General features: G+C 54.4%; 1 protein-coding gene across 1 annotated transcript in view; it reads left to right on the top strand.

Annotated features, from left to right (window-relative positions):
* The first annotated feature begins 2,834 nt into the window (after positions 1-2,834).
* The window catches only part of ZHX1 (zinc fingers and homeoboxes 1), a 33,067-nt gene continuing 8,201 nt past the window's right edge, over positions 2,835-27,700 (top strand). The window contains 4 exon segments of the mRNA XM_029062248.2: positions 2,835-3,095; positions 12,375-12,492; positions 16,280-18,870; positions 18,872-19,252. Of these exon segments, the coding sequence (XP_028918081.1) occupies positions 16,525-18,870; positions 18,872-19,249 (2,724 nt within the window). The 5' untranslated portion in view covers positions 2,835-3,095; positions 12,375-12,492; positions 16,280-16,524 and the 3' untranslated portion in view covers positions 19,250-19,252.

Here is a 27,700-nt window from a genome sequence, read left to right on the forward strand (position 1 = left end):
TTAAGCGCTTACTATGTGCCGAGCGCTGTTCTAAGCGCTGGGGGAGATAACGGGGTTATCGGGTTGTCCCGCGTGAGGCTCACAGTTAATCCCCATTTGACAGATGAGGTCACTGAGGCCCAGAGAAGGGAAGTGACTTGCCCACGGTCACCCAGCTGACAAGTGGCAGAGCCGGGATTCGAACTCATGACCTCTGACTCCCAACCCCGGGCTCTTTCCACTGAGCCACGCGGCTGCTCTAATCTCCCCCAGCGCTTAGAACAGTGCTCGGCACATAGTAAGCGCTTAACAAATGCCAACATTATTATTATTATTAATATAATAACACCACTATATAATATGATATAATATATTAGCAATATATAACAACACAATATATGAATATATTATGTAATATATTATAAATTATTAATATAATAATGACGATGATGATAATAAACCTCGCCCACAGCGCAGGGAGGCGTGGCTCCATCCAGGCCCCGCCCCCTCTAGGGAGACGTGTCCACCAATCACCGCCCGCTCCCCTGTCCGGGGGCGGGGCCGAATCGAGGCCCCGCCCCCTCCCGGGGCGGTGACGTCCACCAATCACCGCCCGCGCTCCAGCCCTGGGGGCGTGGCTCAATCGAGGCCCCGCCCCTCCCGGGGGTGACGTCCACCAATCAGCGCCCGCTCCCCGGTCCTGGGGGCGTGGCTTCCCCCGCGGAGACGTGTCGTCCTCCAATCGTTCATTCATTCATTCAATAGCATTTATTGAGCGCTTACTACGTGCAGAGCACTGTACTAAGCGCCTGGAATGGACAATGCGGCAACAGAGAGAGACGATCTCTGCCGAGTGACGGGTTCACAGCCCACCAATCCCCGCTCGCTCCCCAGCCCGTCCACCAATCCCCAGCCCGGTGGGCGTGGCCACGCCCCGTCCAGGGTGACGTGTCGCCCACCAATCCCCGCCCCGTCCAACAGACTGAGGGGCGTGGCTCGGTTCAGACCCCGCCCCCCGGGACGTGTCGTCCACCAATCCCCGCCCACTCCAAACCAGGGGGGCGTGACTATGACATAGCGTCCACCAATCCCGGCCCGGCTTCATCTAGGCCCCGCCCACTCTCTGAAGCCACGTCGCCCACCAGTCCCCGTCTACGCTAGACCCCGGGGGCGTGGTCACATTCATGCCCCGCCCCTTTCTGGGCGTGACGCCCACCAATCACCGTCCAATCCTCAATCGGGGGCGGGGCTCCGCTCAGACCCCGCCCCTTTCCGGAGAGGCGTCGCCCACCAATCCCCGTCCGCCAGCGCCCGGGGGGCGTGGCTATAGTCAGGCCACGCCTCCTTCTCTGGAGACGCGTCACCCACCAATCCCCGCCCGCCAGAGCCCGGGGGGCGTGGCTATAATCAGGCCGCGCCCCCTTCAGGGAGACATTTCGTCCACCAATCCCCGCTCGCTCTGCTCCTGGGTGGCGTGGCTATGATCAGGCCACGCCCCCACGGGGGAGCCATATCGTCCACCAATCACCGCCCGCTCCCTAGTCCTGGGGGCGTGGCCCAATCGAGGCCCCGCCCCTTCCGGAGACGTGACGTCCCCTAATCCCCGCCCGCCGGAGCCCGGGGACGTGGCTCCAGCAAAGGCCACGCCCCCTTCTCGGGAGACCCGTGACCCACCAATCCCCGTCCGCCAGAGCCCGGGGGGGGGCGTGGCTATAGTCAGGCCGCGCCCCCTTCAGGGAGACATATCGTCCACCAATCACCGCCCGCTGCCCAGTCTTGGGGGCGTGGCCCAATCGAGGCCCCGCCCCTTCGGGAAATCGTGACGTCCACCAATCCCCGCCCGCCAGAGCCCTGGGGGGCGTGGCTATGATCAGCCCCCCGCCCCTTCAGGGAGCCATATCGTCCACCAATCACCGCCCGCTCCCCAGTCCTGGGGGCGGGGCCCAGTCGAGACCCCGCCCCCTTCGGAGTCGTGACGTCTACCAATCCCCGCCCGCCGGAGCCGGGGGCGTGGCTCCACCAAAGGCCACGCCCCCTCCTCTGGAGAAGCGTCATCCACCACCGATCCCCGCCCGCCAGAGCCCGGGGGCGTGGCTATGATCAGGCCCCCCCCCCGCCCCTTCAGGGAGACATATCGTCCACCAATCCCTGCTCGCTCTGCTCCGGGGGGCGTGGTTACGATCAGGCCACGCCCCCACTGGGGAGCCATATCGTCCACCAATCACCGCCCGCTCCCCAGTCCTGGGGGCGGGGCCCAATCGAGGCCCCGCCCCCTTCGGAATCGTGACGTCTACCAATCCCCGCCCGCCGGAGCCGGGGGCGTGGCCCCACCAAAGGCCACGCCCCCTCCTCTGGAGAAGCGTCATCCACCACCAATCCGCGCCCGCCAGAGCCCGGGGGCGTGGCTATGATCAGGCCCCCCCCCCCGCCCCTTCAGGGAGACATATCGTCCACCAATCCCTGCTCGCTCTGCTCCGGGGGGCGTGGTTACGATCAGGCCACGCCCCCACTGGGGAGCCATATCGTCCACCAATCACCGCCCGCTCCCCAGTCCTGGGGGCGGGGCCCAATCGAGGCCCCGCCCCCTTCGGAATCGTGACGTCTACCAATCCCCGCCCGCCGGAGCCGGGGGCGTGGCCCCACCAAAGGCCCCGCCCCCTCCTCTGGAGAAGCGTCATCCACCACCAATCCGCGCCCGCCAGAGCCCGGGGGCGTGGCTATGAACAGGCCACGCCCTTCCACGGAGGCAAATCATCCACCAATCCGCGGCCGCCAGAGCCCGGGGCGTGGCTTTAATCAGGCCCCGCCCCCCTTCGTGACGTGGACCGCGCCAAATCCCCCTCCCCCCCCGGGGCCGGGCGTCGGTTGAGCGCTTCCGGGTCGAGGGGTCAGAGGTCGGAGCTGAGGCCGGGGAGGCCTCAAGATGGCGGCGGCGGGCGGGGAGGAGGAGGAGGAGGCGGTGCGGCGCTGAGGGGACGACGACGAGGGCGGCCCCTCCACAAAATGTCGGGGAAAGGGGAGCGGAGCCGGCAGCCTGGGGAGCCGCGGGCGTTTGTTGTGTCTCCTGCGTTAAATGATTGAATTCCTGGTCACGCGTCGCCTTCCCCGCCGGACCGGTAAGTCCGGCCTCCTCGTCGCCTCGGCGTCCTTCACAGGCGTTACGCCGGGAACGAATGAAGTCACTGCCACCGCATCGTGCCCGCCCGGGTCGCGGGTTCGAATCCCGCCTCCGCCCCTTGTCTGCTGGGTGACCCTGGGCCAGTCACTTCACCTCTCGGGGCCTCAGTTTCCTCATCTGCAAAATGGGGATGAAGACTCTGACCCCTCCCCCCCGCACACACTAAGTGCCTAACAAATACCGACATTATTATTATTTTGTGGAACAACCTGATTTCCCTGTATCTCCCCCAGCGCTTAGAACAGGGCTCTGCACATAGCGCTGACCCCAGGCCCGTCGGATTCTCAGTGATGCCTCATTGAAAATATTCTCATTATTAATGAGATTCACGCCTCGTATTATTTTGAGGGTGAAAACCGTCGCATTTGGGATGGGGTGATAGGGTCCCCAAAGCTTCATTGTGCTTAAGGATGATAAGGTTGGTGTTTGGGAAGCGCTTACTACGTGCAGAGCACTGGTCTAAGCGCTGGGGGAGATGCAGGGGAATCAGGTTGTTCCACAAAATAATAATAATGTTGGTATCTGTTAAGCGCTTAGTATGTGCAGAGCACTGTTCTAAGCGCTGGGGGAGATGCAGGGGAATCAGGTTGTTCCACAAAATAATAATAATGTTGGTATTAGTTAAGCGCTTACTACGTGCAGAGCACTGGTCTAAGCGCTGGGGGAGAGACAGGGGCATCAGGTTGTTCCACAAAATAATAATAATGTTGGTATTTGTTAAGCGCTTACTACGTGCAGAGCACTGTTCTAAGCGCTGGGGGAGATGCAGGGTCATCAGGTTGTTCCACAAAATAATGTTGGTATTTGTTAAGCGCTTAGTACGTGCAGAGCACTGGTCTAAGCGCTGGGGGAGATGCAGGGTCATCAGGTTGTTCCACAAAATAATAATAATGTTGGTATTTGTTAAGCGCTTACTACGTGCAGAGCACTGGTCTAAGCGCTGGGGGAGATGCAGGGTCATCAGGTTGTTCCACAAAATAATGTTGGTATTTGTTAAGCGCTTAGTACGTGCAGAGCACTGTTCTAAGCGCTGGGGGAGATGCAGGGTCATCAGGTTGTTCCACATAATAATAATGTTGGTATTTGTTAAGCGCTTACTATGCGCAGAGCACTGGTCTAAGCGCTGGGGGAGATACAGGGCCATCAGGTTGTCACCCATAATAATGATAATAATGTTGGTATTTGTGAAGCGCTTACTATGTGCAGAGCACTGTTCTAAGCGCTGGGGGAGACACAGGGTCATCCCCAATGCCATTATTGTTATCATGATGATAAATGGTGCATCATTCATAAAGTAATTATAGTGCCGATTATTAAAATATTCTCACTGTGAATGAGGTGATAGGGTACCCAAAGCTTCATTTTAGCTCGTAATAATAATAATGTCAGGATCTGTTAAGCGCTTACTATGTGCGGAGCGCTGTTCTGAGCGCTGGGGGAGATCCAGGGTCATCGGGTCATCCCACGTGAGGCCCCCAGTTATTCCCCATTTTGCAGATGAGGTCACTGAGGCCCAGAGAAGTGAAGTGACTCGCCCACAGTCGCACAGCTGACAAGGCGCAGAGCCGGGATTCGAACCCATGACGTCTGACTCCCAAACCCCGGGCTCTTTCCACTGAGCCACGCCGCTACTCTCTGCAGCTCAGAAAACCGCAGCTCCAATATTTTTAATCTCGAAAAGGGGTGAGCCCATTGTTGGGTAGGGTGGTTGTCTCCGTTGCCGCATGGTACTCTCCCAGCGCTTAGCACAGTGCTCTGCACACAGTAAGCGCTCCATCGATGCGATTGAATGAATGGAATAGCAAGATCAATCCTTTTCCCGAAAGCAAAGACGGTCCCGTTTCACTTTTGCTGTACTTTACCCATCAATCGGGGCTATCGATCCAGCGCTTACTACGCGTCGAGCATCGGGAAGAGGATACAGAAAATCTCCCCACCTCCCTTCGGGATCAGTTAAAACGAAAAAGGCAAAGAAGAGAATGAAAATGAGGCGCCAGCAACGGATGCTAATTGCCATTCATTAGCCAACTTGACATTTCAAAAGCTTTCGGGTCCCCAGCTGAAAGCTGCTCTGTGTTTTCTAGCGTTGTTCTAATCGATTTACACGGCTGTGGTTTTTTTTATTAATAATAATAATAATAATGTTGGTATTTGTTAAGCGCTTACTAAGCGTTGGGGGAGATACAGGGTCATCAGGTGGTCCCACGTGAGGCGCACAGTCTTAATCCCCATTTTACAGATGAGGTAACTGAAGCCCAGAGAAGTGACTTGCCCACAGTCCCACAGCTGACAAGTGGCAGAGCCGGGATTCGAACCCATAACCTCCGACTCCCAAGCCCGGGATGTTTCCACCGAGCCACGCGGCTTCTCTAAAGCCGGGCTTCCGAAAGAAACTAAATTGCCGTTTTTTTCCAGCGCTTTAGGAGGCTCGGGTGCGTGGAGCCGAGCGTTGATTCCCCTCTCCGTAGATTGGGGCCGAGGCGGCTCAATTTCCCGGGGTCCGACCATTGGTCTAAGTCTCGGGAATCCTAATGGGACCGTGATTAGGAAGCCGGGTTTCGCTCTTCGAACGATACTTTCACCGAAGAAATTCCGCCATCCGAGGCGGTTTGTGGACCTCGCTCCACATGGAGTCTGCAGTACCGTAAAAATAGATGGCGAGAAAAATAGGCTTCACCGTCAGAACCCGTCGCACCGCTGGGTTGCAACAGTTAAGGATCTTCTTGCCCCGGGTTGGTCGCGTGCGGGTCGATCACGAACATTTTTGTCAAGGCGGTTTCCACGGCCGCGTTCTTCTCCGAAGTTTGCCGTGGCGTGCGCTACGGAGAGACGTTTCTGATCGTTTTGTTGGGAGGCGTCGCGGCCCCGGGCTCCTTGCCTTCGAATGTTTAAGGCGCCCAAACCCTCCTCCGTCTTCGTGAGGCTTCTCTGAAGTAATTATACGTGGCATTAAGTTGTGGAGAGGTCGGTGTCGAAGAAGTGTGGACGCGGGGCCTGGGAGATGCGTTTCAGATGGGGCCGTTGGTTCAATCGTATCGATCGAGCGCTTCCTGCACTGTACTGAGTGCTTGGGCGAGGACAGTAGAAGCCACCTCTTCCCCGCCCACCACATTTTCCTACAAAACTGCACGAGCGAAATCTCCCCGCTCTCCCCCGACCTCGGAGCGGAAACCCCTGAGCCTCGGCCGCCAGCCCTACGTGGGACGGGGGCGACGTCTGACCTGATCATCTTGACTCTCTCCCAGTCGGGGGTATTTACTGAGCGCTCGCCGTGAGCGGGACGCCGTACTGAGCGCCGGGGAGAGTACATTGGGGAAGCAGCGTGGCTCAGTGGAAAGAGCCTGGGCTTCGGAGTCAGAGGTCACGGGTTCGACTCCCGGCTCTGCCACTTGTCAGCTGGGTGACTGTGGGCAAGTCACTTCTCGTGCCTCAGTTACCTCATCTGTCAAATGGGGATTAACTGTGAGCCTCCCGTGGGACGACCTGATTCCCCTGTATCTCCCCCAGCGCTTAGAACAGTGCTCTGCACATAGTAAGCGCTTAACATATGCCAACATTATTATTATTACATTACTACAGAGTTGGGGGACGTATTCCCTGCCCGCACAAGGAGCCCACGGTCCACCGGGGGCAGACGGATTATTAACATAGGTAGGGGAGTTAATAGAGGATAAGAGTAGTTATGTAACTAGTTACGGGGGGCTGGGGTGACTATGAAGGTACTCGAGGGGTTCACCAGCAAGTGCGTAAGTCGACGCAGAGGGGAGGGTGGATAATAAAGAGAAATAAAAGACTTAGTCTGGGAAGGCTTCTTGGAGGAGGATTCTGAAGATGCGGAGCGGGGTGGACTGTCCTAGGACTGAGGGAGGGGGTAGGCGAGGGGTCATTGGTGGGCTAGACGAGATAATTAGTTATTTCTTAAGCGCTTATTATGTGTAATTTATATTAATGTCTCCCCCCCCCAGACCGTAAACTCGATGCAGGCGGGGAATGTGTCCGTTTATTGTTTAATGGTACTGTCCTAAGTGCGTAGCCCAGGGCTCTCACCCCGTAAGCGCTCAGTAAATACGATCGAATGAGCGAACGAATGCGCCAGGCACCCGTCCCGAGCGCCGGGGCGGACACGGTTGGAATCCCCGTTTTCCAGATGAGGGGGACTGAGGCCCAGAGACGCGGAGCGACTCGCCCCCCCCCCCCCAGGTCACCCAGCAGGCAGGTGGTGGAGTCGAGGTCTACGTACAGACAGTAGTTCGGGGTTAGAGGAGTGGAGGGCGAGGGTCGGGTTGTCGCGAGGAGATGGGTGAGGTCAGAAGGACAGAGCCCATCGATTTTAAAGCCCGCAGAGAGTTTCCCTTTGATGTGGAGGCGGAGGGACCGCCGTTGCAGGTTGTCGCGGAGCCGGGCTATCTGGACCCAACAGTCTTTCGGAAGAACGATCCGGGCAGCAGAGCGAAGTAGGAACTGACGAGGGGAGAGACGGGAGGCCGGGAGGTCGTCGAGGAGGCGGGAAACGAGGGCTTTAGGTCAACGTGCCCGTTTGGGAGAGGAACGGGCGGAGCCCGGCGGTGTCGCGGAGGTACAACGGACAGGATTTCGTTGGTGGGTTGCATGAGAGATGAGCGTCTACAGCGCCAGGCAAGACGAGGGCGAGGATGAGAAGCGCTCTTTTGGGCGTGTTACGTTTGAGGTGCGTCAGAGGGGCCTCCAAGGAGATTTGTCCTGAAGGCGGGAGGACACGCGAGATGGAGGAGGAGGAGCGAGGTCCGAGCTGGAGATGCGGGATGTGGGATTTGGGAATCACCCGCGTAGAAATAGCAGTGGAAAGCGAGAATGCTTACTGTGTGCCCGAGCGTTGTATCGAGCACTTGGGAGGGTATAATACAGTTGGTAGATTAATCCCTGCCTGCCAGGATCTTACCATTTAGGGGGGAGAGGCAGATGGCAAAATAGTCCATCAGGGGTATTTATTGAGCGCTGACTATGTGCAGAACACCACACTGAGCTCTCGGGAGAGTATAATGGGACGGAATCAGCAGACCAGAGCGATTCTTCATTTCACTAACCCTCTGAAGCACTGATATAGGGCTGTGACCACTTCCCCTTCTATCTGTGAATGGTTTTTGTGTCTCTGGCCCCCACTGGATGATAAGTTCCTTGAGGGTACCTTTTTTTATTGGTATTAAGTGTTCACTCTGTGTCGAGCACTGGGATAGGTACAGGTTCATCAGGTTAGACACCGTCCCTGTCCCACATGGGACTCCCAGCCTAAGCGGGAGGCAGCATGGGTCCACTGTATTCTCTCCGGGCCAAAGCGCAGTGCTCTGCAGAAAGTACTGCCTCGACACATCCTGTTGATCGAACGTGTCCGTATCAAGAGTCCATTAAGACATACACCTTCAGGACAGCATTTGAATGTCTTTGATGAAATCGAGAGCCCTACCCTATCGTACGTGGCTATTTTATTGCATTTTGAGGAACAGTCATCGCATTCAAATGACATTTAGTTAGTCCTAAAGGCTTAGTTCGAGCCCCCGTCTTCCTTACGATGCTGAAGACACTTCCCATCATTATGATATTGGTTAAGCGCTTACAACGTACCAGGACTGTACTAAGCACGGGGGTGGACACAAGCAAATGTGGTCGGACACAGTCCCTGTCCCCTGTGGGCTTCACAGCCTCAGTCACGGTCTTGCAGATGAGGTAACTGAGGCCCAGAGAAGTGAAATGACGTGCCCAAGGTCACCCAGCAGGCGAGTGGCGGTGCTGGGATTTGAATTTATGAGTGGCGTGAATTTTCACTGCCAAGGGCAGGGTGCGGAGCAAGAGTAGATGTTTCTTTAAATTTTACCCCGCTGAGCGTTTTCGTCATCTCTGCTGAAGTGGCATTTGTTTTTGCAGACATGAATAACCCCGTTTGCATAACTTGAGCCGCTGATCCTAATGTTCCAAGCTGGAGACTTTTTTTTTTCTCTTCTGGATGTTCCCATAATTTACAGTTAATCATTTTAAAATATACTGTCTGCTTTTTGGAGGTGCTTGCGCGTTTTTTAGGTTTAAAGGGAAATGGGGCCCTACCCTGTTGTACGTCGATATTTTCTTGCATTTTGAGGAACAATCATCACTTTATACACTGCAGAAAGATATCCTGAACTAATGCGTCCATTATGTCCGGCATCCTGCGTGTCAGCTGTATTTGACTCGACGGCGAAAAGCTTCTGAGCTTGGAGTTTTCTCGCTGTGCCTGGATTTTGTCGCAAAGAGCCACCTCTAAACCTGAATAAGCAAATGGTTTGCTTTTTAACAAGAAATGGAAAGTGGCCCTTAAAACCCCCCGTGTTTTGAAGCCCAACTGTTAAGCGGTTGAAAGGCTGCGAGGGAAATAATAACCGTAGCTTATCGAATCCCGAATTGAAATGGAAAATGTAATTGTGCGGCATTTAATTTTGTTAACGAAAACTGCCACGGACAGAGTAAACGGCATAAAATGGCTTTCCGTGTTGGGTCAATATTGTTCACCCTTTCAGGGCCAGGATGTTAGACTTTCGTTTGGGAAAGGCGCCGTTGCCGTCTTCAGACGATTCTTCTCGGCTGTGCGTGCTTCATGATTTTGCCCCCGCCTCGGCGAAAATATTAAAGCTGTAACCCAGACGCTTGGATATTTCGTTTGAGCATTTTCTAAGGATCTCGTTCTCTGCGGCCCCTTTAGACGGTATTTCACCGATCTGTCTGTTTGGTATAGTAGGAGCAGCACGGCGTAGTGGGTAGAGCCCGGGCCCGGGAGTCAGAAGGTCGTGGGTTCTAGTCCCCGCTCCGCCACGTGTGTGCTGTGTGACCTTGGGCAAGTCACTTCACCTCTCTGGGCCTCTTCCCTCATCTGGAAAATGAGGGTTGGGACTGCGAGCCCTGCGTGGGACAGGGACTGTGTCCCACCCGATTACCTTGGATCTACCCCAGCGCTTAGAACAGGGCCTGGCTCATAGTGAGCGCTTAACCAATGCCATAAGTATTATTATTTATTAACGACGATTTCGTCTCATTGAAAATATAACAGCTGTAACCCAAACGTTTCGGTGCTGCGTCCCGGCATTTTCTAACGATCTGGGGACATTTTGTGCACCTCTGAGTTTTAACACCACCGTCCCCTCCCTGCCAGCGTGCTGGTGGGGAGACTTGGGGGTGGGTTGGACCGCCCAAATAAGTTTGCCCACAAACTCTTGTACTTTTTCTTTCCATCACGAAAATACGTCTCTGAGCACGCCTTCGCCGTTAAGACAGATGGATCAAAGGCTCCTAAAAGTATGTAACGGGCTAACCAGAAAGCCAGACTGTTCCTCCCATCGTGTTCAGGATGCTCGATCCATAGGTACACCCGTTCACGCGTCGTACATATCTAACGATAACGATGCACGAGAGAAGAGCACGTAAGAGGAGAGCAATCGCTCGTATTTATTGAACGCTTAGCGGGTGCAGACCGCTGTATCGGGTGCTTTGGAGAGAGGACAGTATAAAAGTTGGTAGACACATCCCCTGCCCATGACGAGCTTCCAGTCCGGAGGGAAGATCTGTAGTCAATCAGCAGTCAATCGTATTTATTGAGCGCTTCCTGTGTGCAGAGCATTGGATTAAGCACTTGGGACGGTACAGTGTAACAGAGTTGGTCGATACATTCCCTGCCTACAGGGAGCTTCCAGTCTAGAGAGAGAGTCTATAATCAGTCGGTTGTATTTATTGAGCACTTACTGTGTGCAGAGCACTGTACTAAACGCTTGGGAGAGGCCGATTTAACTGAGGGGGCAGACACGTTCCTTGCCATCTAGGAAATTACAGGTTGGAGGAGAAACTGAGTCAGAGCCCAAGCAGGCTGGAATTTTTCACAGGGTGAAGAGCGGTGAAATCCTCTCAGTCTTAAACAATAAATTAGCCAGAGTGAGCCGTGGCAGAAGAAGGAAGGGTTCCTAAGCCACCATGATTATTTTGACAGTGAAAACGTTAAGAAAGATTTAATTTAAAAAAATGTTTTGGGTTTTGTTTTACACCTAATTTTCAAAAAAATGGGTCGAGGTTAATTCCAGGCAGATCAGGTGACAATCTAAATGTCTATATCCTATAGATTTGTTAGGGTGTAAATTTGAAGATACAGTCAGTATTTTAATTCTCAAGTATTCATGTACTTTGGCAGTGGTTATAGAGTATATTCTAAAACGTTTTCGTATAATTCCGTTTGACATCCTGTTTATCAAATTATGTTTAATGTTGGGTAAGCAGTTTTAACAAAAAACCTGAATATTTTTTCTTTTTTAAATTTTAGAGAATTGACTTTTGTGGACAGTTTCACTAAAATGGGTAACTCGATTGTATAATCTCACTAATTTTTTTTTTAAATGTACCGGAAACTCTTCTTGGATCTGTGACCTTTGGACGTTTGCTATTCACTCTACGGTACTTCTCTACATACCTCTAAGTTATATGTTATAAATTAATTATTCATATTCATGTCTATCTTCCCCTTCTAGGCGGTAACCTCGTTCGGGGCAACGAATGTTTCTGCTGCTTCTGTCGCATTATACCCTCCCGAGTGCTTAGTACAGTGCTCTGCACATAAATGGCAATCAATAAATACCACTGATTTGATTATACTGAGTGCGGGGGGGTAGGTACAAGCTAATTGGTTGGACACAGTCCGTGTCCCACGTGGGGCTCCCAGTTTTTATCCCCATTGTACAGATGAGGTCAGTGAGGCCTAGAGAATAATAATAATGATGATGTTACTTGTTAAGCGCTTACTATGTGCAGAGCATTGTTCTGAGCACTGGGGTAGATACAGGGTCATCAGATTGTCCCACGTGGGGCTCACATTTTTTAATCCCCAATTTTACAGATGAGGTAACTGAGGCCCAGAGAAGAGAAGTGACTTGCCCAAGGTCACACGGCAAGCATGTGACGGACCCAGGATCAGAACCCAGGTCTTCTGACTTCTTTCCATTACGCTGCTTCTCTCCAAAAGCCAAACCCTAACCCCCCTCTAGGCTATGTCCTCACTGTGGACAGGGAATATCGTCTCTCATATTCTGTCGCACACTTCCAGACGCTTAGTACATTGCCCTGCACACAGTAAGCGCTCAGTACGACTGATTTTTACTCATCAACTTCTGGGTAGTTTTCAAAGCGAGAGCGCATTAAAACTCTTTTTTTTTGTTTTTTTAAATTCTCTTTGTAGGAAAAGGCGCCGTGCTGCCTTTGAATTCCACCAGTTAGTGATGGCTTGAACTAAACCCCTCTCCCATTTCGAGGGTGAACCATACCGCCTCCAAGGATCGAACGCCGAGGAAACTATGGTAAGTCTGTATTTCTCAGATTCGGACTGGAAAAGCTCGAGCCGTTTGAATGTTCGTCATGTTTTTTGACCCCACAAAGCACGGTGCTTCTGTTGACCCACTCTTGCCATGTTGGGTCCTGCCAAGTCCACGTTACTTTTAAAATAGATCGATTTTCATTATTTTCAAAAAAAAAACAACCCGAACCGGTCTCGGCCGGGAGGTTGGCTGGAACAAATATCACCTGATTTTATAATTGAAACTGACAGGGTGCTGAGGCAATGGAGCTGGTCGAATTTTACAGCTCGTTTGCCAGTTCGTGGAGGAAGAAATATTTCAAGTTGCTCAGCTGGGGAATTCCAGAGTCTCTTTGTGCACCACCCTTCTAGACTGTGAGCCCGCTCTTGGGTGGGGATTGTCTCTATCTGTAGCCGAATTGCGCTTCCCAAGCGCTTAGTACAGTGCTCTGCACCCAGTCAGCGCTCGATAAATACTATGGAGCGAACGAACGAATGAAAGCCTTGATTGAGCTTGACGTGGGCGGAGGGGAAAAGGTCTCTCCATCCTAACTACTGTTCACATTAAGTGTTTTAGTTTCGGTAAAGACAACAAATGGAGCCTTTTATTTATTCGGTGGTTGTAGAGGTTATTCTAAAATATTTCTGATTTTTTGATGGCATTTGTTAAACGCCTATTTTAAGTGCTTATTTTCTGCCAAACACTGTGTCCTAAAGCGCTGGGTTAGATGCAAGTGAATTAGGTCGGACACAGTCGGTCCCTATCCCGCATGAGGCTCACGGTCTAAGTAGGAGGGGGAACAGGAGAACGGAGACACGGAGAAGGGAAATGACTTGCCCAGGGTGACGCGGCAAGCGGGGATTAGAACCCAGGACTTCCGACTCCCGGGCCCGTGCCCTCTCCACTAGGCCACATTGCTTCTCCAGTTGGATTTTTCGATTTGATTTAAGCCCCGTCACTTTTACGTGCTCCTTTTAAAAAGTCAGTCGCCTTCGACTTTAACTGGCTGTTTTATCTCTTGTAGGAGACATTGGATGGGTAGTTTAAAATATTTCCCATGTCGTTATCCAAGCGGGAAGATGAAATTTCCCGGATTTGGGTGTGGAGGGGTCAGAGGCTAGCGAGGACTCCAGGGAGTGGTGGTAAATGAACGGCTTCAGCAGCTGGGCTTCCTCTTCGTGCCACTTTACTTTGAAAACATTTTAAGGGCTTGAATATTCATGACTTGTCCCTCTGCCCTCACTCCCTCGGAGTAGGGAACCGTTCCTCCGTTTCACAGACGGGGAACCGGCGGCACATTGAAGTGACTCACCCAAGGTTTTGGACCGAGTATGGGCTGCACATCTTGAAACTCATCGCTAAGGATTCCCAGGAGACTTTTAAAAATTGCCTTTAGTTCTACGTGGGGCTCATCTTTGGGTGCTTCTGAAAGAAAAATAGGCAGAAAATGTCAGGTAAAATTTTAAAAAGTTGTCCAAAATACCAAGAGCTTTCCATTTTGTACTTGGAAAAATCAAAGTGGCAGTTGAACTGTTTTTGGATGTTAAATAAATGCTAAAATACGCCAATATGTGTGTTTTTCCAGTCACTTTTGTGAGATTTCCCTCTGGCTAGTATCTTTGTCACATTTTCCCTCCATTCTCTGTGGCATATTACTTTACTGTTTCCCAACTTGCAGTTCTGGTGAGTTGGCTACTTTTAATTGAATATAGTTATGGAAAAGCAACAACTGCCAGCTGACTGAGCACAGCGCTTCGTAGAGTGCCCAGCGCATTATAAGCACTTAACAGATACCGTTAAAAAGGAAAAAAATACTGAGAGTGCCGACTCAGAGAGGGGAAGAGGTGAACCTAAGATATGAATTGCAAAGCATTCTCAGGACATTTTGGTTCTTTGCCATTTCAAAAAGGCGGTTCATTTATTTAGGTCACAAATGAAGGTATTCTGTAAAAACATGGTCAAAATGTTCTTATTTCACCCAGACAGCAAAGTTTGCAATGAAAAAAGGTTGGGTTTTTTTCTGTTTTGTCTCACCAAAATAACTGGTTTCACGGTTGCTGCGGACCACAAAAATGTAGCGTTCGTCACTGCATTGGAAATACAAAATAACCAAAAATGGAGGCTTGCCCATTTCATGTAGCTTTAAGGAGACTTTTGAAGAAGCAAGTCTTTTCAGATCTAGATAAATGCTATAGAGATGATATGAGGTGACCACTTAGTTTTTCCCTTGAACAAGAGAAGCAGTGCGGCCTAGTGGATAGTCCCCGGGCCTGGGGGCAGAGGCACCTGAGTTCCAATCCCGCCTCCGCCACGCCTGCTGCGTGACCTTGGGCAAGTCATTTCACTTCCTTTGTGCCTCAGGTTTTTGTCGTTGGTGTATTGAAGTGCTTACTCCGTGCCGGGGACTGTACTGAGTGCTGGGGTAGATAGAAGATAATCAGGTTGGGCGCAGCCCCCGTGGGGCTCACAGCCTTCATCCCCATTTTACGGAGGCGCCGAGTGAACCTCAGAGAAGTGCAGTGACTAGCCCAAAGTTATAGGGCGGACAAGTGGCGGAGCCGGGATTCGAACCCAGGTCCTTCTGGCTCCCGGGCCCGGCGTGTGTCGCCTCGGCCACGCTGCTTCTCTTCTGTAAAATGGGGATGAAGGCCGTGTGCCCCACGTGGGACGTAGCCTGTGTCCACCGACCTGATGATCTTTTATCTACCCCAGGGCTTAGTACAGGGCCGGGCACGTAGTAAGTGCTTAATAAATACCACAAAAAAAGTCGAGCAGAGGTGTAGACATGCTCCCTGCCCTACAGGGACAGATGGACATTAATAGCAATCATTCAGTGGTATTTCTTGAGCGCTTACTCTGTCCACAGCACTCCTCTAAGCACCTGGGAGAGTCCGATGCAACAGGGTCGGTAGACACGTCCCCTGCCCTCAGGCAGCTTACAGTCTAGAGGGGAAGACCGACGTTAATATCAATCAATCATTCACTGTACTGAGCCCCGGGGTAGATAGCAGGTTGGACCCAGCCCACGTCCTCCCCCGGGGCTCACGGTCCCCATTTTCCGGCCGAGGGAACCGAGGCCCGGAGAAGCCGAAAGACTGGCCCGGGGTCACCCAGCGGAAGAGCGGTGGCCGAGCTGGGATGAGAACCCAGGTCCTCTGACTCCCGGGCCCGGGCTCTTTCTACTAGGCCACGGTGCTTCTCTGTTCTACCGGTCCTTGTCTCTGTTCTGAACGCCCTCTCCCACCCTGGTAGTCAGGGTAGTTGAGCAGTTGAGTCTGGAAGTAGAGAACAACCTGGGGGCGAAGAGGAAATGGGGATATTGGGAACGCGCGGCTTCTCGGGTCGTCCAAAGAGGAACGTGGGCAATCTGTAACGTCGGGGCGAGTTCCCACATCCGTCGGTAGGGGGTCAGGACCGTGAGCCCCGTGTGGGACGTGGACCGTGTCCAACGTGATCACCTCGTATGTGCCCCAGAGCTCGCTACGGTGCCCGGCGCGTAGTAAGCGTTCAACGAATACCGTTGAGGGGGGGAAAAAAAAAGTCACTTCACTTCTGTGAGCCTCAGTTCCCTCATCTGTAAAATGGAGGTGGAGATCGGGAGCCCCTGGTGAGGCGTGGACAGTGTCTGACCCCACGAGCTTGCATCCACCCCAGCGTTTAGTGCAGTGCCCGAGTAAGCGCTCCGCGGATAGCCTAAAACAGACCAGAGCCTTGATTTCCAGCGAGTTTTGTTGGGAACGGCCGAACGAAAGACCCTCACTCTTTTTATCTCGTCATTTCCGCATTTTAGACGATGGCTCTTAGGAGCCGCGGGCGCCCCCGCCTTTCATCTCCCAGCGGGATGCTCCGTACCCGATCGCCCCCCGGGCCAAGCAGCTAGAGGGACGTAGGGACCGAGTCCGACGATGGAGTTGGAGCATCCAAAAACCCAGCGGCGAAATTAAGGCTCCCCACCCCGCCCCCGCCCCTCCACCCGAAGGACCCGAAGCTCGATCCCGTCGCCGCCGCCTCCTCCTCCTCCTCCTCCTCCGCAAAATGGCAAGTAGACGAAAGTCAACTCCCCCTTGCATGGTCCTTGCCAGCCAACAAGTGGCCAGCCTAGAAACGGTAGCCGAATCTGACGAAGGTCCCCCTCTACTTGCCCCCGCAGAGACCAGCCCCACGGTGAGCCCGGCGAGCGCGGAAGACGCCCGGGGCCGGGCGGACGACGGGCCGACCAAGAGAGTGGAAGGCGGCTACGAGTGCAAATACTGCACCTTCCAGACGCCCGACCTGAACCTGTTCACCTTCCACGTGGATTCGGAGCACCCCAACGTCGTGCTGAACTCCTCCTACGTCTGCACGGAGTGCAACTTCCTCACCAAGCGCTACGACGCCCTCTCGGACCACAACCTGAAGCACCACCCGGGCGAGGAGAACTTCAAGCTGATCATGGTGAAGGGCAACAACCAGACGATCTTCGAGCAGACCGTCAACGACCTGACCTTCGACGGCAGCTTCGTGAGGGAGGAGGCGGAGGCGGCCCGGGCCGAGCCCCCGGAGCCCCCGTCCCCGCCGGGCATCTCCATCAGCAAGACCCCCATCATGAAGATGATGAAGACCAGGGCGGAGACGAAGCGGATCGCCGTCTTCCACAGCCCGGCCGGAGAGCCCGGCGAGGAGAGGGAGCGGGAGGCGGACCGGAGCCCGGCCTCGTCGGACTCCGGCTCGGCCCCGGGCGGCGCCCCGCCGGACCCCCCGGCCGCCCCGGTCCTCCGGCCCGGGTTCGCCCAGGTGATAGCCACCGTCTCCGCCCCGCAGAACCCCGGCCTGCTCCCCAAGGTCCTCATCCCCGTCAGCAGCATCCCGGCCTACAACGCCTCCCTGGACGCCAACCCCCTGCTGCTGAGCACCTACAACCGCTTCCCCTACCCGACCGGCTCGGAGATCACCGTCCTGTCGGCCCAGGCCCGGCACACGGAGGAGCAGATCAAGATCTGGTTCTCCGCTCAGCGGCTGAAGCACGGCGTCAGCTGGACCCCCGAGGAGGTGGAGGAGGCCAGGCAGAAGCAGTTCAACGGCGCGGTGCACACGGTGCCCCAGACCATCACGGTCATCCCCGCCCACCTGTCCCCGGCGGGCAACGGCCTGCCCTCCATCCTGCAGACCTGCCAGATCGTCGGCCAGCCGGGCCTGGTCCTCACCCAGGTGGCCGGGGCCGCCCCCATCGCCCTGACGGTGGCCGGGGTCCCCGCCCAGCCTCAGGCGCAGAAGAGCCGGGCTCGCGCCACCCCGCCGCCCCCGCCGCCGGGCGACGGCCAGCCCGCCGCCGCCCCGGCGCCCCCCCAGCCCCGGGACCCCCGGCCCGAGGCGGCGGCGCCCCCCGACGCGGCGGGCGTCCGGGCCAAGAAGACCAAAGAGCAGCTGGCGGAGCTGAAGGTCAGCTACCTGCGGGGCCAGTTCCCGTCCGACGCGGAGATCGCCCGGCTCATGGGCGTCACCGGCCTGACCAAAGGGGAGATCAAGAAGTGGTTCAGCGACACCCGCTACAACCAGCGGAACGCCAAGGGCCATCAGGGCGGCCCCCCCGGCGGCGGCGCCATCGTCATCGACTCCGGCGACGAGACGGCCGAGCCGCCGCCCGCCGGCGGGGGCCCGCGCCTGCGGGGGGCCCGCGGGCCCGCCCCCGACTTGCCGCCGCCGCCGCCGAAGGCCCGGGAGAAGACGGCCGGGCAGGCGGGGGCCCCCGGGGCCGGCCCCGTCCCGTCCGACGGAGAGCCCGACGGGCCGGGGGCCCGGGCCGGGCCCCCGCACCGGGACGCGGACGCCCGGTTCGCCCCGAGGAGGAGGCCGGGGGCCTCCGGGCGGGAGGACCGGGGAGAGGAGGAGGAGGAGGAGGAAGAGGACGACGACGACGACGATGAGGAGGGGCAGGAGGAGGAGGAGGAGGACGACGACGACGACGAGGCGGGACCCGGCGGTTGTCGAGACGGGGCCGGGGGAGGAGGGGCGGCCCCCGGGGAGGAGGCGGGCGGACCCAGGTGGAGCGCGGCGAACAAGGCGGGCAAAAAGTCCCCCGAGCAGCTGCACCTCCTGAAGAGCGCCTTCGTGCGCACCCAGTGGCCCTCGGCGGAGGAGTACGACGGGCTGGCCCGGGAGAGCGGGCTGGCCCGCACGGACATCGTCAGCTGGTTCGGCGACACCCGCTACGCCTGGAAGAACGGCAACCTCAAGTGGTACTTCCACTATCACCACCACCGCCACCACCACCGCCCCCACCACGGGCCCGGCCCCGACAGGCCCAACGGACAGCCCCCGGCCAGGAGGAGGGGCCGCGGGAGGCCCAAGGGCAGGGGCCGGGGCAGGCCGCGGGGGCGGCCCCGGGGGGGGGCGGAGGCGGACCCCCGGCGGCCGCGACCGGGGGGCCTCGCTCCTCAGGTTCAAGACGGGCCCGGCGGTCCTGCGGGACTACTACGTGAAGCGCGGCTTCCTCGACGAGCAGGACCTGGACGACCTGGTGGCCCGCTCCCACATGGGCTACGGGCAGGTGCGGGACTGGTTCGCCGAGAGGCAGCGGCGGGCCGAGGCGGGGCTGGCGCTCTTCGAGGGGGACGGCGCCGGCGAGCGGCCCGCCGGCGACCGGGGCGGGGCGGGGGAGGAGGAGGAGGAGGAGCGGGACGAGGAGGAGGAGGACGAGGACGAGGAGGAGGAGACGGACGACAGCGACACCTGGGAGCCCCCCCGCCACGTTCGGCGTAAGCTCGCCAGGGCCGGGGATTGACAGGTCAGTGGTCCCCCCGGGGGGAGGGGGGGGGGGGGGTGGGGCGCAGGCGGGCGGGCGCATCTCTCCGGGCGTCCCCGCCTGGGGACCCCACGCACCAGGAGTTGTCCGATTCCGTCTCAGGCGGACCCTCCGGCCAGCTCTCCGCCGAGCCCATTTGGGACACGTTCACTGAAGGCATCCTTCGGTCTGCTCCCCGTCGGCACCCGGCCGGAACAGTCGAATAGCTGAAGATCTCTGGGGCCTGGGGCCCAAAATCCCGTCTAGTCCGGTCGCTCTTAAGCTTAATGGTAATAGTGACGATAATCGTTAGTATTGTTACGCACTTATTTTGTGCCAGGCGCTGTTCCGAACAGTGGGGTGGATTCGAGTTAATCCGGTGGGACGCGGTCCCCCACGGGGCTCGCTCTCTTAAATCCCTCACTCTCTTAAATCCCCGTTTTACGGATGAAGTGACCGAGGCCCAGAGAAGCGACTTGCCCGGGGTCACAGAAGAGGCACGTAGCGGAGCCGGGATTAGAACCCAGCTTCAGCAGCGCCGGGCGGTGCGTCATTTCCGTCCTGTGCAGAAGACCCGGGCGGGGCCAGTTAGTTACCGTCTAAGTAGCCAAGATGAGCCTATTCGATGCTGGCCTCGGGGAGCCGATCCCCAATTAGAGCCAGTCCGAAACGATCTGTCTCCGGGTGATTTTGTTTCGGTTTTTTGTGGCGTCCCCTTAACTGCTCGCTCCACGTGAGAGGTTGTACTGAGCGCCGGGGTAGAGGCGAGCTAACGGGGTTGGACACGGTCCCCGTCCCACACCGGGCTCACAGTCGCAATCCCCATGTCTCAGAGGAGGCCCGGAGGAAGTGAAGTGACTTGCCCGAGATCACACGGCCGATACGTGGCGGAGCCGGGATTGGGACCCGGGTTCTTCCGACTCCCAGCCCCATCCGCTTCGGGCGGGCTGTGGTGCTCGGTATCGTATTTGGGGTCAGTTGGGTTTCCCTATTTATCTACTTCAGTAGGTCAGAAGCAAAGGCATTTTTTGATTGCTGTGAGGAAAAATGATCTATTGTTCAGGGGGAAATGTTCACAAGCAAAATAAAAAATAATAATAATGATGTTGGCATTTGTTAAGCGCTTACTATGTGCAGAGCACTGTTCTAAGCGCTGGGGCATACAGGGTGATCAGATTGTCCCACGTGGGGCTCACTGTTTTAGTCCCCATTTTACAGGTGCGGTAACTGAGGCACAGAGAAGTCAAGTGACTTGCCCCCCGTCACACAGATGACAAGCGGCAGAGCCGGGATTCGAACCCATGACCTCTGACTCCCAAGCCCGTGCTCTTTCCACCGAGCCAAGAATGACCGACCCATTTTTTTTTTTTTTTTTGCACCTCTCCTTTCCCTAAAACTTCACCTGGGGCCTCTTGAAGGGCAGACTTCACAGTCGAAAACTAAAAAAAGAGGGGGAAAGCATTCCGAAGGAAGGATTAACTCCAGCGGTGAGGATTGCTCAGTTTTAGGAAGCTAGGGGACAGTGGATCCGTGGATTATACCCCTTTATTAGAATAATTGTGGTATTTGTTCAGGGCTTACTGCGTACTAAGCGCCGGGGTGGATACAGGCAAATAGGGTTGGGCACAGCCCCCGTCCCACCTGGGCCTCACAGACTCAATATCCATTTTGCGCATTAGTTAACCGGGGCCCAGGAACGGAAGTGACTTGGCCCAGGTCACACGGCCGAAAAGTGGCCGAGCCGGCTCTAAAACCCACGACCTTCTGGCCACCAGGAGGTCCACTCCGCCACTGTTGTTTCTCAGAATTGTACATTCCAAGCGCTCAGTACAGCGCGCTGCACGTGGCAAGCGCTCAATCCACACGACTGAATGTCCAGAACTTAAAATGTGGGTGTTTTCCCACTTGCATTTGATTTTTGCCTCTCTGAGAGGCTGATGCGTTCTGTAGCCATTCAATTTAAATGCAGATAGACTTGTTCTAGGCATTGCTGGAATTCATGTTGGCTTAGACAGTTGTTTGTATTCACAGTGTTTTTGCAAACCGTACGCTAAATTGCTTGAAGTTTTGAAGACCAAACGCTATGTTAAAAAGGTAAATACGGGAGCCCGTGATATGAAACTTGGAAAGTCGCCTTGAAATTATTCTGTTAGAATAAAGAAGGAAATAATAGCCACAAATGATAGATTAAAAGCACATTTTGGTGTTTATCGAATGCCAGAAAAATGCTTTCATTTTTAATACGTTGGCAATTCACCCATATTTTGATTCTTCTGTGATATTACAGTCTGGCATTAGTGCTTCTTGGGCCTCGTTAACACAGATAAAATCTTCCTCCAGTGGGAACCGGGTTTTATGATTCAGTGTGGGTTTAGCAAGATTTTGTTGTCAATCAGGCTATCCTTTATTTTATTTAATTTTTTTTTGGATACGGTATCTGTTCAGCCTTTGCTATGTTCCAGGCACCGTCCTAAGAGCTGCATCGGTCGGGTGGGACACGGATTCTGTCCCACATGGGGCTCACAGTCTTCATCCCCATTTTACAGACGACGCAGCTGAGGCTCAGAGAAGTGACTTGCCCGAGATCTCCCAGCAGGCGAGTGGCGGAGCGGGGATTAGAACCCAGGTCCTTCTGACTCCCAAGGCCCCGACTCTATCCACCACGCCGTGCTCCTTCTGTAGTCCTTGTAAATTACTTTTATGTCCAAATTATACCGAGTCGAATATGAGTTCTTCTATTTCTCAGCTGACAAGAAATTCGTTCGTAGCAGTCACTGAGGTATTTGTTAAGCGATGACTGGGTGCCAGGGCCTCTACTCAGCGCTGGAGTGGAAACATCCAGTCGGGTCGGACACAGTCCCTGTCGCACGAGGGGCTCACTCTCTCAATCCCCATTTTACAGACGAGATAACTGAGGCGCAGGGAGGTGAAGTGACTTGCCCAAGGTCACCCAGCAGACAAGCGGCGGTCCTTCCGACTCCCAGGCCCGTGCTCTAACCATTAGGCCATGCTGCTTCTTTAATCTGCGTAAAAAGGCAGGCAAATTGAGGGGGAAAACTTGGCAACTGATAATTGTTTTCTGTGTTCACTCTGTTGTCCAAGTACCTCTTCAGGTAAAGCAGCTTCCTAAAGACACGATATTCCCATTTTCACTCCCCCTTCCCTGTCTAAAGGCAAAAATGCCCAGGTGGAGGAACAAAACCTGGAGGGCAAGAGAAAACTATTTTTTCCAACCCAAATCTGAAAGCAGAACCTTTCTAAAATTCCAAGGTGACTTACTGTTGGGCAAGTCGCCGACACCTCTTTGCGCATCTTAGCTTTTGCTTTCCACGGGATCCGACAGGGAGGCTTCGTTCATTAAACCTCCCCGGTCCGGCATCCGTTCATCATGTAATTTTCCAGACAACCCACTGTTTTTTAAAAAAAAAGACCAATGTTTTCAGCATTCCACATTTTTCTAGTGAGACCTGAATCCCTCCAATCTCTAATAATAATAATAATAATAATAATAATAATGATGATGGCATTGGTTAAGCGCTTACTGTGTGCCAGGTCCTGTTCTGAGCGCGGGGGGGGACACACAAGGTGAGCTCTGAGCTCAATGTGGGCAGGGAATGTGTCCGTTTATTTTTATATCGTCCTCTCCCAGGCGTTTTGTACAGTGCTCTGCGCAAACTCAGGACTCAGTAAATACGATGGGATGGATGAGTGAGTTAATTAAGCGTCGTCAGTGTGTTCCAGCTCCAAGCTGGCCACCTCCTTCCTAACAGGAGGAGAAGTGATAGTATTTATTAAGCTCTTAACCATGTGCTCCGTACTGAGTGCCGGGAGAGAGTACCTAGGTGGGAGTTGGATGTAGGTCCTGGCACCTTAGTGGATTCCCAGTCTAAGAGTAGTCATCATAATAATGACGGAATTTGTTCCACGCTTATTATGTACCAAGTCCTGTTCTGAGTGCCGCGGTATCTCGTATCTACGAGGTAATCGGATCAGACGCAGTCCCCGTTCCAGTTCCTGGTATAAATGGGGAAAAGAGCCTTTTTTCCCCTAATGGTATTTCTCAGTCAGTCGTGTTTATTGAGCGCTTGCTGTGTGCTGAGCAGTGTACTAAGCTCTTGGGGAGTACAGCTGTTGAGAGCTTACTATGTGTCAAACACTGTCCCAAGCATCGGGCACATACAGTTTAATTAGGTTGGGCACAGTCCCCGTCTCACGTGGGGGTCACAGAGTAGGAGGGAGAAGAGGCGAGATGAGGAAACTGAGGCCCGGACAAGTGGCAGAGCCGGGATGAGAACGCAGGTCCCCTGCGTCCCAGGCCCGGGGCTCTCGCTGCTTAGGGAAGCAGCGGGGCTTAGCGGAAAGAGCCCGGGCTTGGGAGTCGGAGGTCGTGGGTTCTAATCCCGGCTCCGCCACTTGTCAGCTCTGTGACTTTGGGCGAGTCACTTCACTTCTCTGTGCCTCAGCTCCCCCATCTGTAAAATGGGGATGAAGTCTGTGAGCCCCACGTGGGACAACCAGATAACGTTGCATCTATCCCAGCGCTTAGAACAGTGCTCGGCACATAGCGAGCGCTTAACAACTGCCATCGTTATTATCATTATTGCCTCTAGACCAAGCTGCTTCTCGCCCAGAGTCACACAGCAGGCAAGTGGTGGAGTCGGGATTAGAACCCAGGCTCCGCTCAGGCAAACGGGACCCGCTCCCCGGACTCCGACGGTCCCGTTGTCTTCCGTCTCCGGTCGGAGGGCTCACGACCGTCCGGCACAGCACAGGGTGGGCTTTGACGCAGCCCCATTCCATCCCTGATGGACAGGTCTCCTACACCGGCCCTCTAGACTGGAAGCCCGTCGCATGGGACTCTCTCAAGCGCTCAGTCCAGTGGTCTGCACGTAAGTGCTCAATAAATGCCTTCGATTGCTGGATCGACTAAAGATTGTCCCTGTAGACCCTGAGCTCGCTGTGGACCGGGAACGTGCCCGTTAACTCCGTTGGATTAGACTTTCCCCAGCGCTCAGTACAGTGTTCTGCCCTTAAGAAGCGCTCCAGATTCGTTCATTCATGCAGTCGCGTTTATCTTATGTGCCGTGGATCGTCCGAACGGTCACCCAGACGGTCCCGTTAAAGGTCGGGAAGGGCATTGTAGAGAAGGGAAGGAAAACGACGGGAGGCAGAGAGGCGGATGACGGATTTATAAGTAAATTGTGGATGTGAATTGATGAATGGTTGTCAGTTCAGTCGGCCCGAGTCGTATTTGGTCCGTGGAAGCCAAGGTTCCGTTTGGTGGATGGGCAGTTGGTGAGCATTCATTCCACCGAGCTACAGAAAAATCGGTTTTGTCAAATCACCCAGGGAAACGGGACGACGTGGTCTTGATTCCTCAGCCGGAGCTCTTTAAAATAACAGCGGATATAAAAGTACCATCTTCTCTTCTGTTTCCTGGCTATCCGCGTTGTGCTGGATAGTATTTTGGTATCAGCGGAAGCGTCGAGAAAGCTTTCACGAAATGAGAAGCTGTGCAGGCTAGTGGATAGAGCCCGAGCCTGGGATTAATGATCAGTGCCGGTATTTGTTAAGCGCTTACTATGTGCCAAGCACTGTTCTGAGGGCTGTTCTGAGATTAAAGTCCTAATCCCCACTTTACGGATGAGGGAGCTGAGGCACAGAGAAGTTTAAGCGACTTTCCCAGAGTCACGCAGCGGACGAGCGGCGGAGTCGGAATTAGAACCCACGACTTCTGGCCCCCAAGCCCGGGCGCACTCCACTGAGCCACGCCGCTTCTCTGTCTCATCCTGGGGATCTAATCCCGGGTCCGCCACTTGTCCGCTGGGTGACCTTGGGCGAGTCACTTCACTTCCCTGGACCTCAGTGACTTGGTCCGTCTAGAGGGGTTAGTTTGGGGAATTGTCCGCGTTAAAGATGGTAGTTGACATCGTGAACCCCAAGGGGGTGAGGGTCAAATTGAGAAGCAGAGTGGCCTAGTGGATAGAGTTTAGATCTGAGGGTCGGGAGGATCTGGGTCCTCATCCCGGCTCGGCCACGGGTCTGCTGTGTGACCTTGGACAAGTCGCTTGGCTTCTCTGTGCCTGAGTGACTTCCGATGTAAGGTGAGGATTAAGACTGTGAGCCCCATGTGGGACAGGCACTGTCCACCCTTATTAGCTTGTATCTACCTCAGCGCTTAGTACAGTGCCTGGCACATAGTAAGTGCTTAACAAATACCACAAGAAAAGGAGCGGGGGCTTGGGGACGGACGGACGGACGGACGGACCCAAAACAGAGCCTTTGAGGGACCCTCACAGTTTGGGTGCTGGCAAAAGAGAGAATTTGCCGACGAGAGAGCGGGGAGGAGAACCAGGAGAGAAAAGTTAACTTGTGACTGAGATTTTTCTGAAAGTGTACCTTTTATTGCTTTCCCCCAAGAACAGGAATATTAAATCAGCATTAAACATCTGTTACTTTAACTTTTCTCTGATCAGATGGATCTTTATTGTCCGTATAAAATGGTGGCGTCCTAAAGAGGCTGTTGACTGTAAGCTCGTGGTGGACGGGGAACGCGTCTCCCAATTCTGTTCAAGTGTCCTCTCCCAAGCGCTTAGTACAGCGCCCTGCACGCAGCACTCAGTCGATACCATTGGCTGATGGAAGGCAACCAGCCTGTGGATCGTATTTCCTGAGCGCTTACTGTGCTCAGAGCACTGTACTAAGCGCTAGGGAGAGGGCAGTGCCACAATAAAGAGACACATTCCCTGCCCACAGCAAGCTTATAGTCTAGAGGTGGGGAGGCAGGCATTAAGAGAAATGAGTAAGTGACAGATATGGCCATAAGAGGTGTGGGGCTGGAACGGGGGGGCATGAAGAAAGGGAGCGGGTCAGGGCGACGCAGAAGGGAGCGGGAGAAGAGGAAAGGGGGGCGTAAGTCAGGGAAGGCCTCTCGGAGGCCTCTCTTCTCCTCTCCCTGTCCCCATTTGGGTCCTTTCTGCTTGAAAAACTGGGACCCCAAAATGGACCCTCCCCCCAAAAAAGAGAAATGACTAAATGAAAATCCTGTCAATTTTAGAGGAGGGTAAAGGTAAGGATTTGAGTTGCTTTCAAACTGCCTTCCTTATATAACTCACTCTGCAAGTAGAGCTAGGGAAATGCACTTACATCATGAAGATTAAGGTATGACGACTAACCCGTTTTCCAAGACCACTAAACCATTTCCCAAGGCATAGTCGGTCTTGTCTGGCACAGTTGAAGACAATTTTTAAATAAATCTGGGATTCGTTCCTCAGATATCATTCACGGTCCCTGGAAGAACATCAAATGCCCGAAGGGTGTATTGTTCATCGTGTTTATTTCTGTATCTAGGACATGCTTTGAATTTCAGATTGTAGTTGATACAGTTGCTCGTGGCATTGCTAGTTTTTGTTCGAGGTCAGACTGTCAGCTCGTTGTGGGCAGGGAACGTGCCCGCCCACTCTCCTCTTGGATGCTCCCGAGGGCTTAGTCCAGTGCTCTGCACGCAGTAAGTGCTCAATCAATGCCATTGATTGATTGACCGTAGACTGTCCCTTTAGACTCTAAGCTCATCGTGGGCAGGGAACGTGTTCTCCTAGGCTCTCTGAAGCGTTTAGGCCAGTCCTCTGCACACAGTAAGCGCTCAATAAATAGCACTGATGGGATACTCCGTTATTTTACTACCAGTATTGCTTGCCCCCGGTTTACTAGAACACACCAGAACCAAAAAAAAAAAAAAGGGGGCCGTTACTGGATCAGAACAAAGCCCAACCAGCCCACTCGTTTCTCTCTTAGAGTGACCACAGGGTGCTTGAGGGAACAATGTATCGGATTCCTCTCCTTTTCGTTTTTCTTAAAAGGATACTTGATAATCGCGCAGTCGCATTTATTGAGCACTTAGTATTTGCAGAGCACTGGACTAAGCAACTGGGAGAGGACGAGGCCACAGAATTAGCAGTCCCCTGCCCATAAGTGTTTACAGACAAGCAGCGTGGCTCAGTGGGCAGAGCCCGGGCTTGGGAGTCAGAGGTCATGAGTTCGAATCCCAGCTCTGCCACTTGTCAGGTGTGTGACTGTGGGCAAGTCACTTCACTTCTCTGTGCCTCAGTTACCTCATCTGTCAAATGGGGATTAACTGTGAGCCTCACGTGGGACGACCTGATTACCCTGTATCTCCCCCAGCGCTTAGAACAGGGCTCTGCACACAGTAAGGGCTTAACAAATACCAACATTATTATTATTATTACTCTGTGCCAGACACTGTACTGAACACTGGGGTAGATAGCAACTAGTCGAGATGGGTAAGTAGGGTCCCTGTCCCACATGGGGTGGTGTATCCTAATGCCCGTTTTACAGACGCGGTAACTGAGGTCCAGAGAAATGAAGTGACTTGCCCAAAGTCACAGAGTCGGCAAGATTAGAACCCAGATCATCTGGCTCCCAGGCCGGGGC

This window comes from Ornithorhynchus anatinus, chromosome 4, assembly GCF_004115215.2.
Source record: "Ornithorhynchus anatinus isolate Pmale09 chromosome 4, mOrnAna1.pri.v4, whole genome shotgun sequence".
Taxonomy (NCBI): Eukaryota; Metazoa; Chordata; class Mammalia; order Monotremata; family Ornithorhynchidae; genus Ornithorhynchus; species Ornithorhynchus anatinus.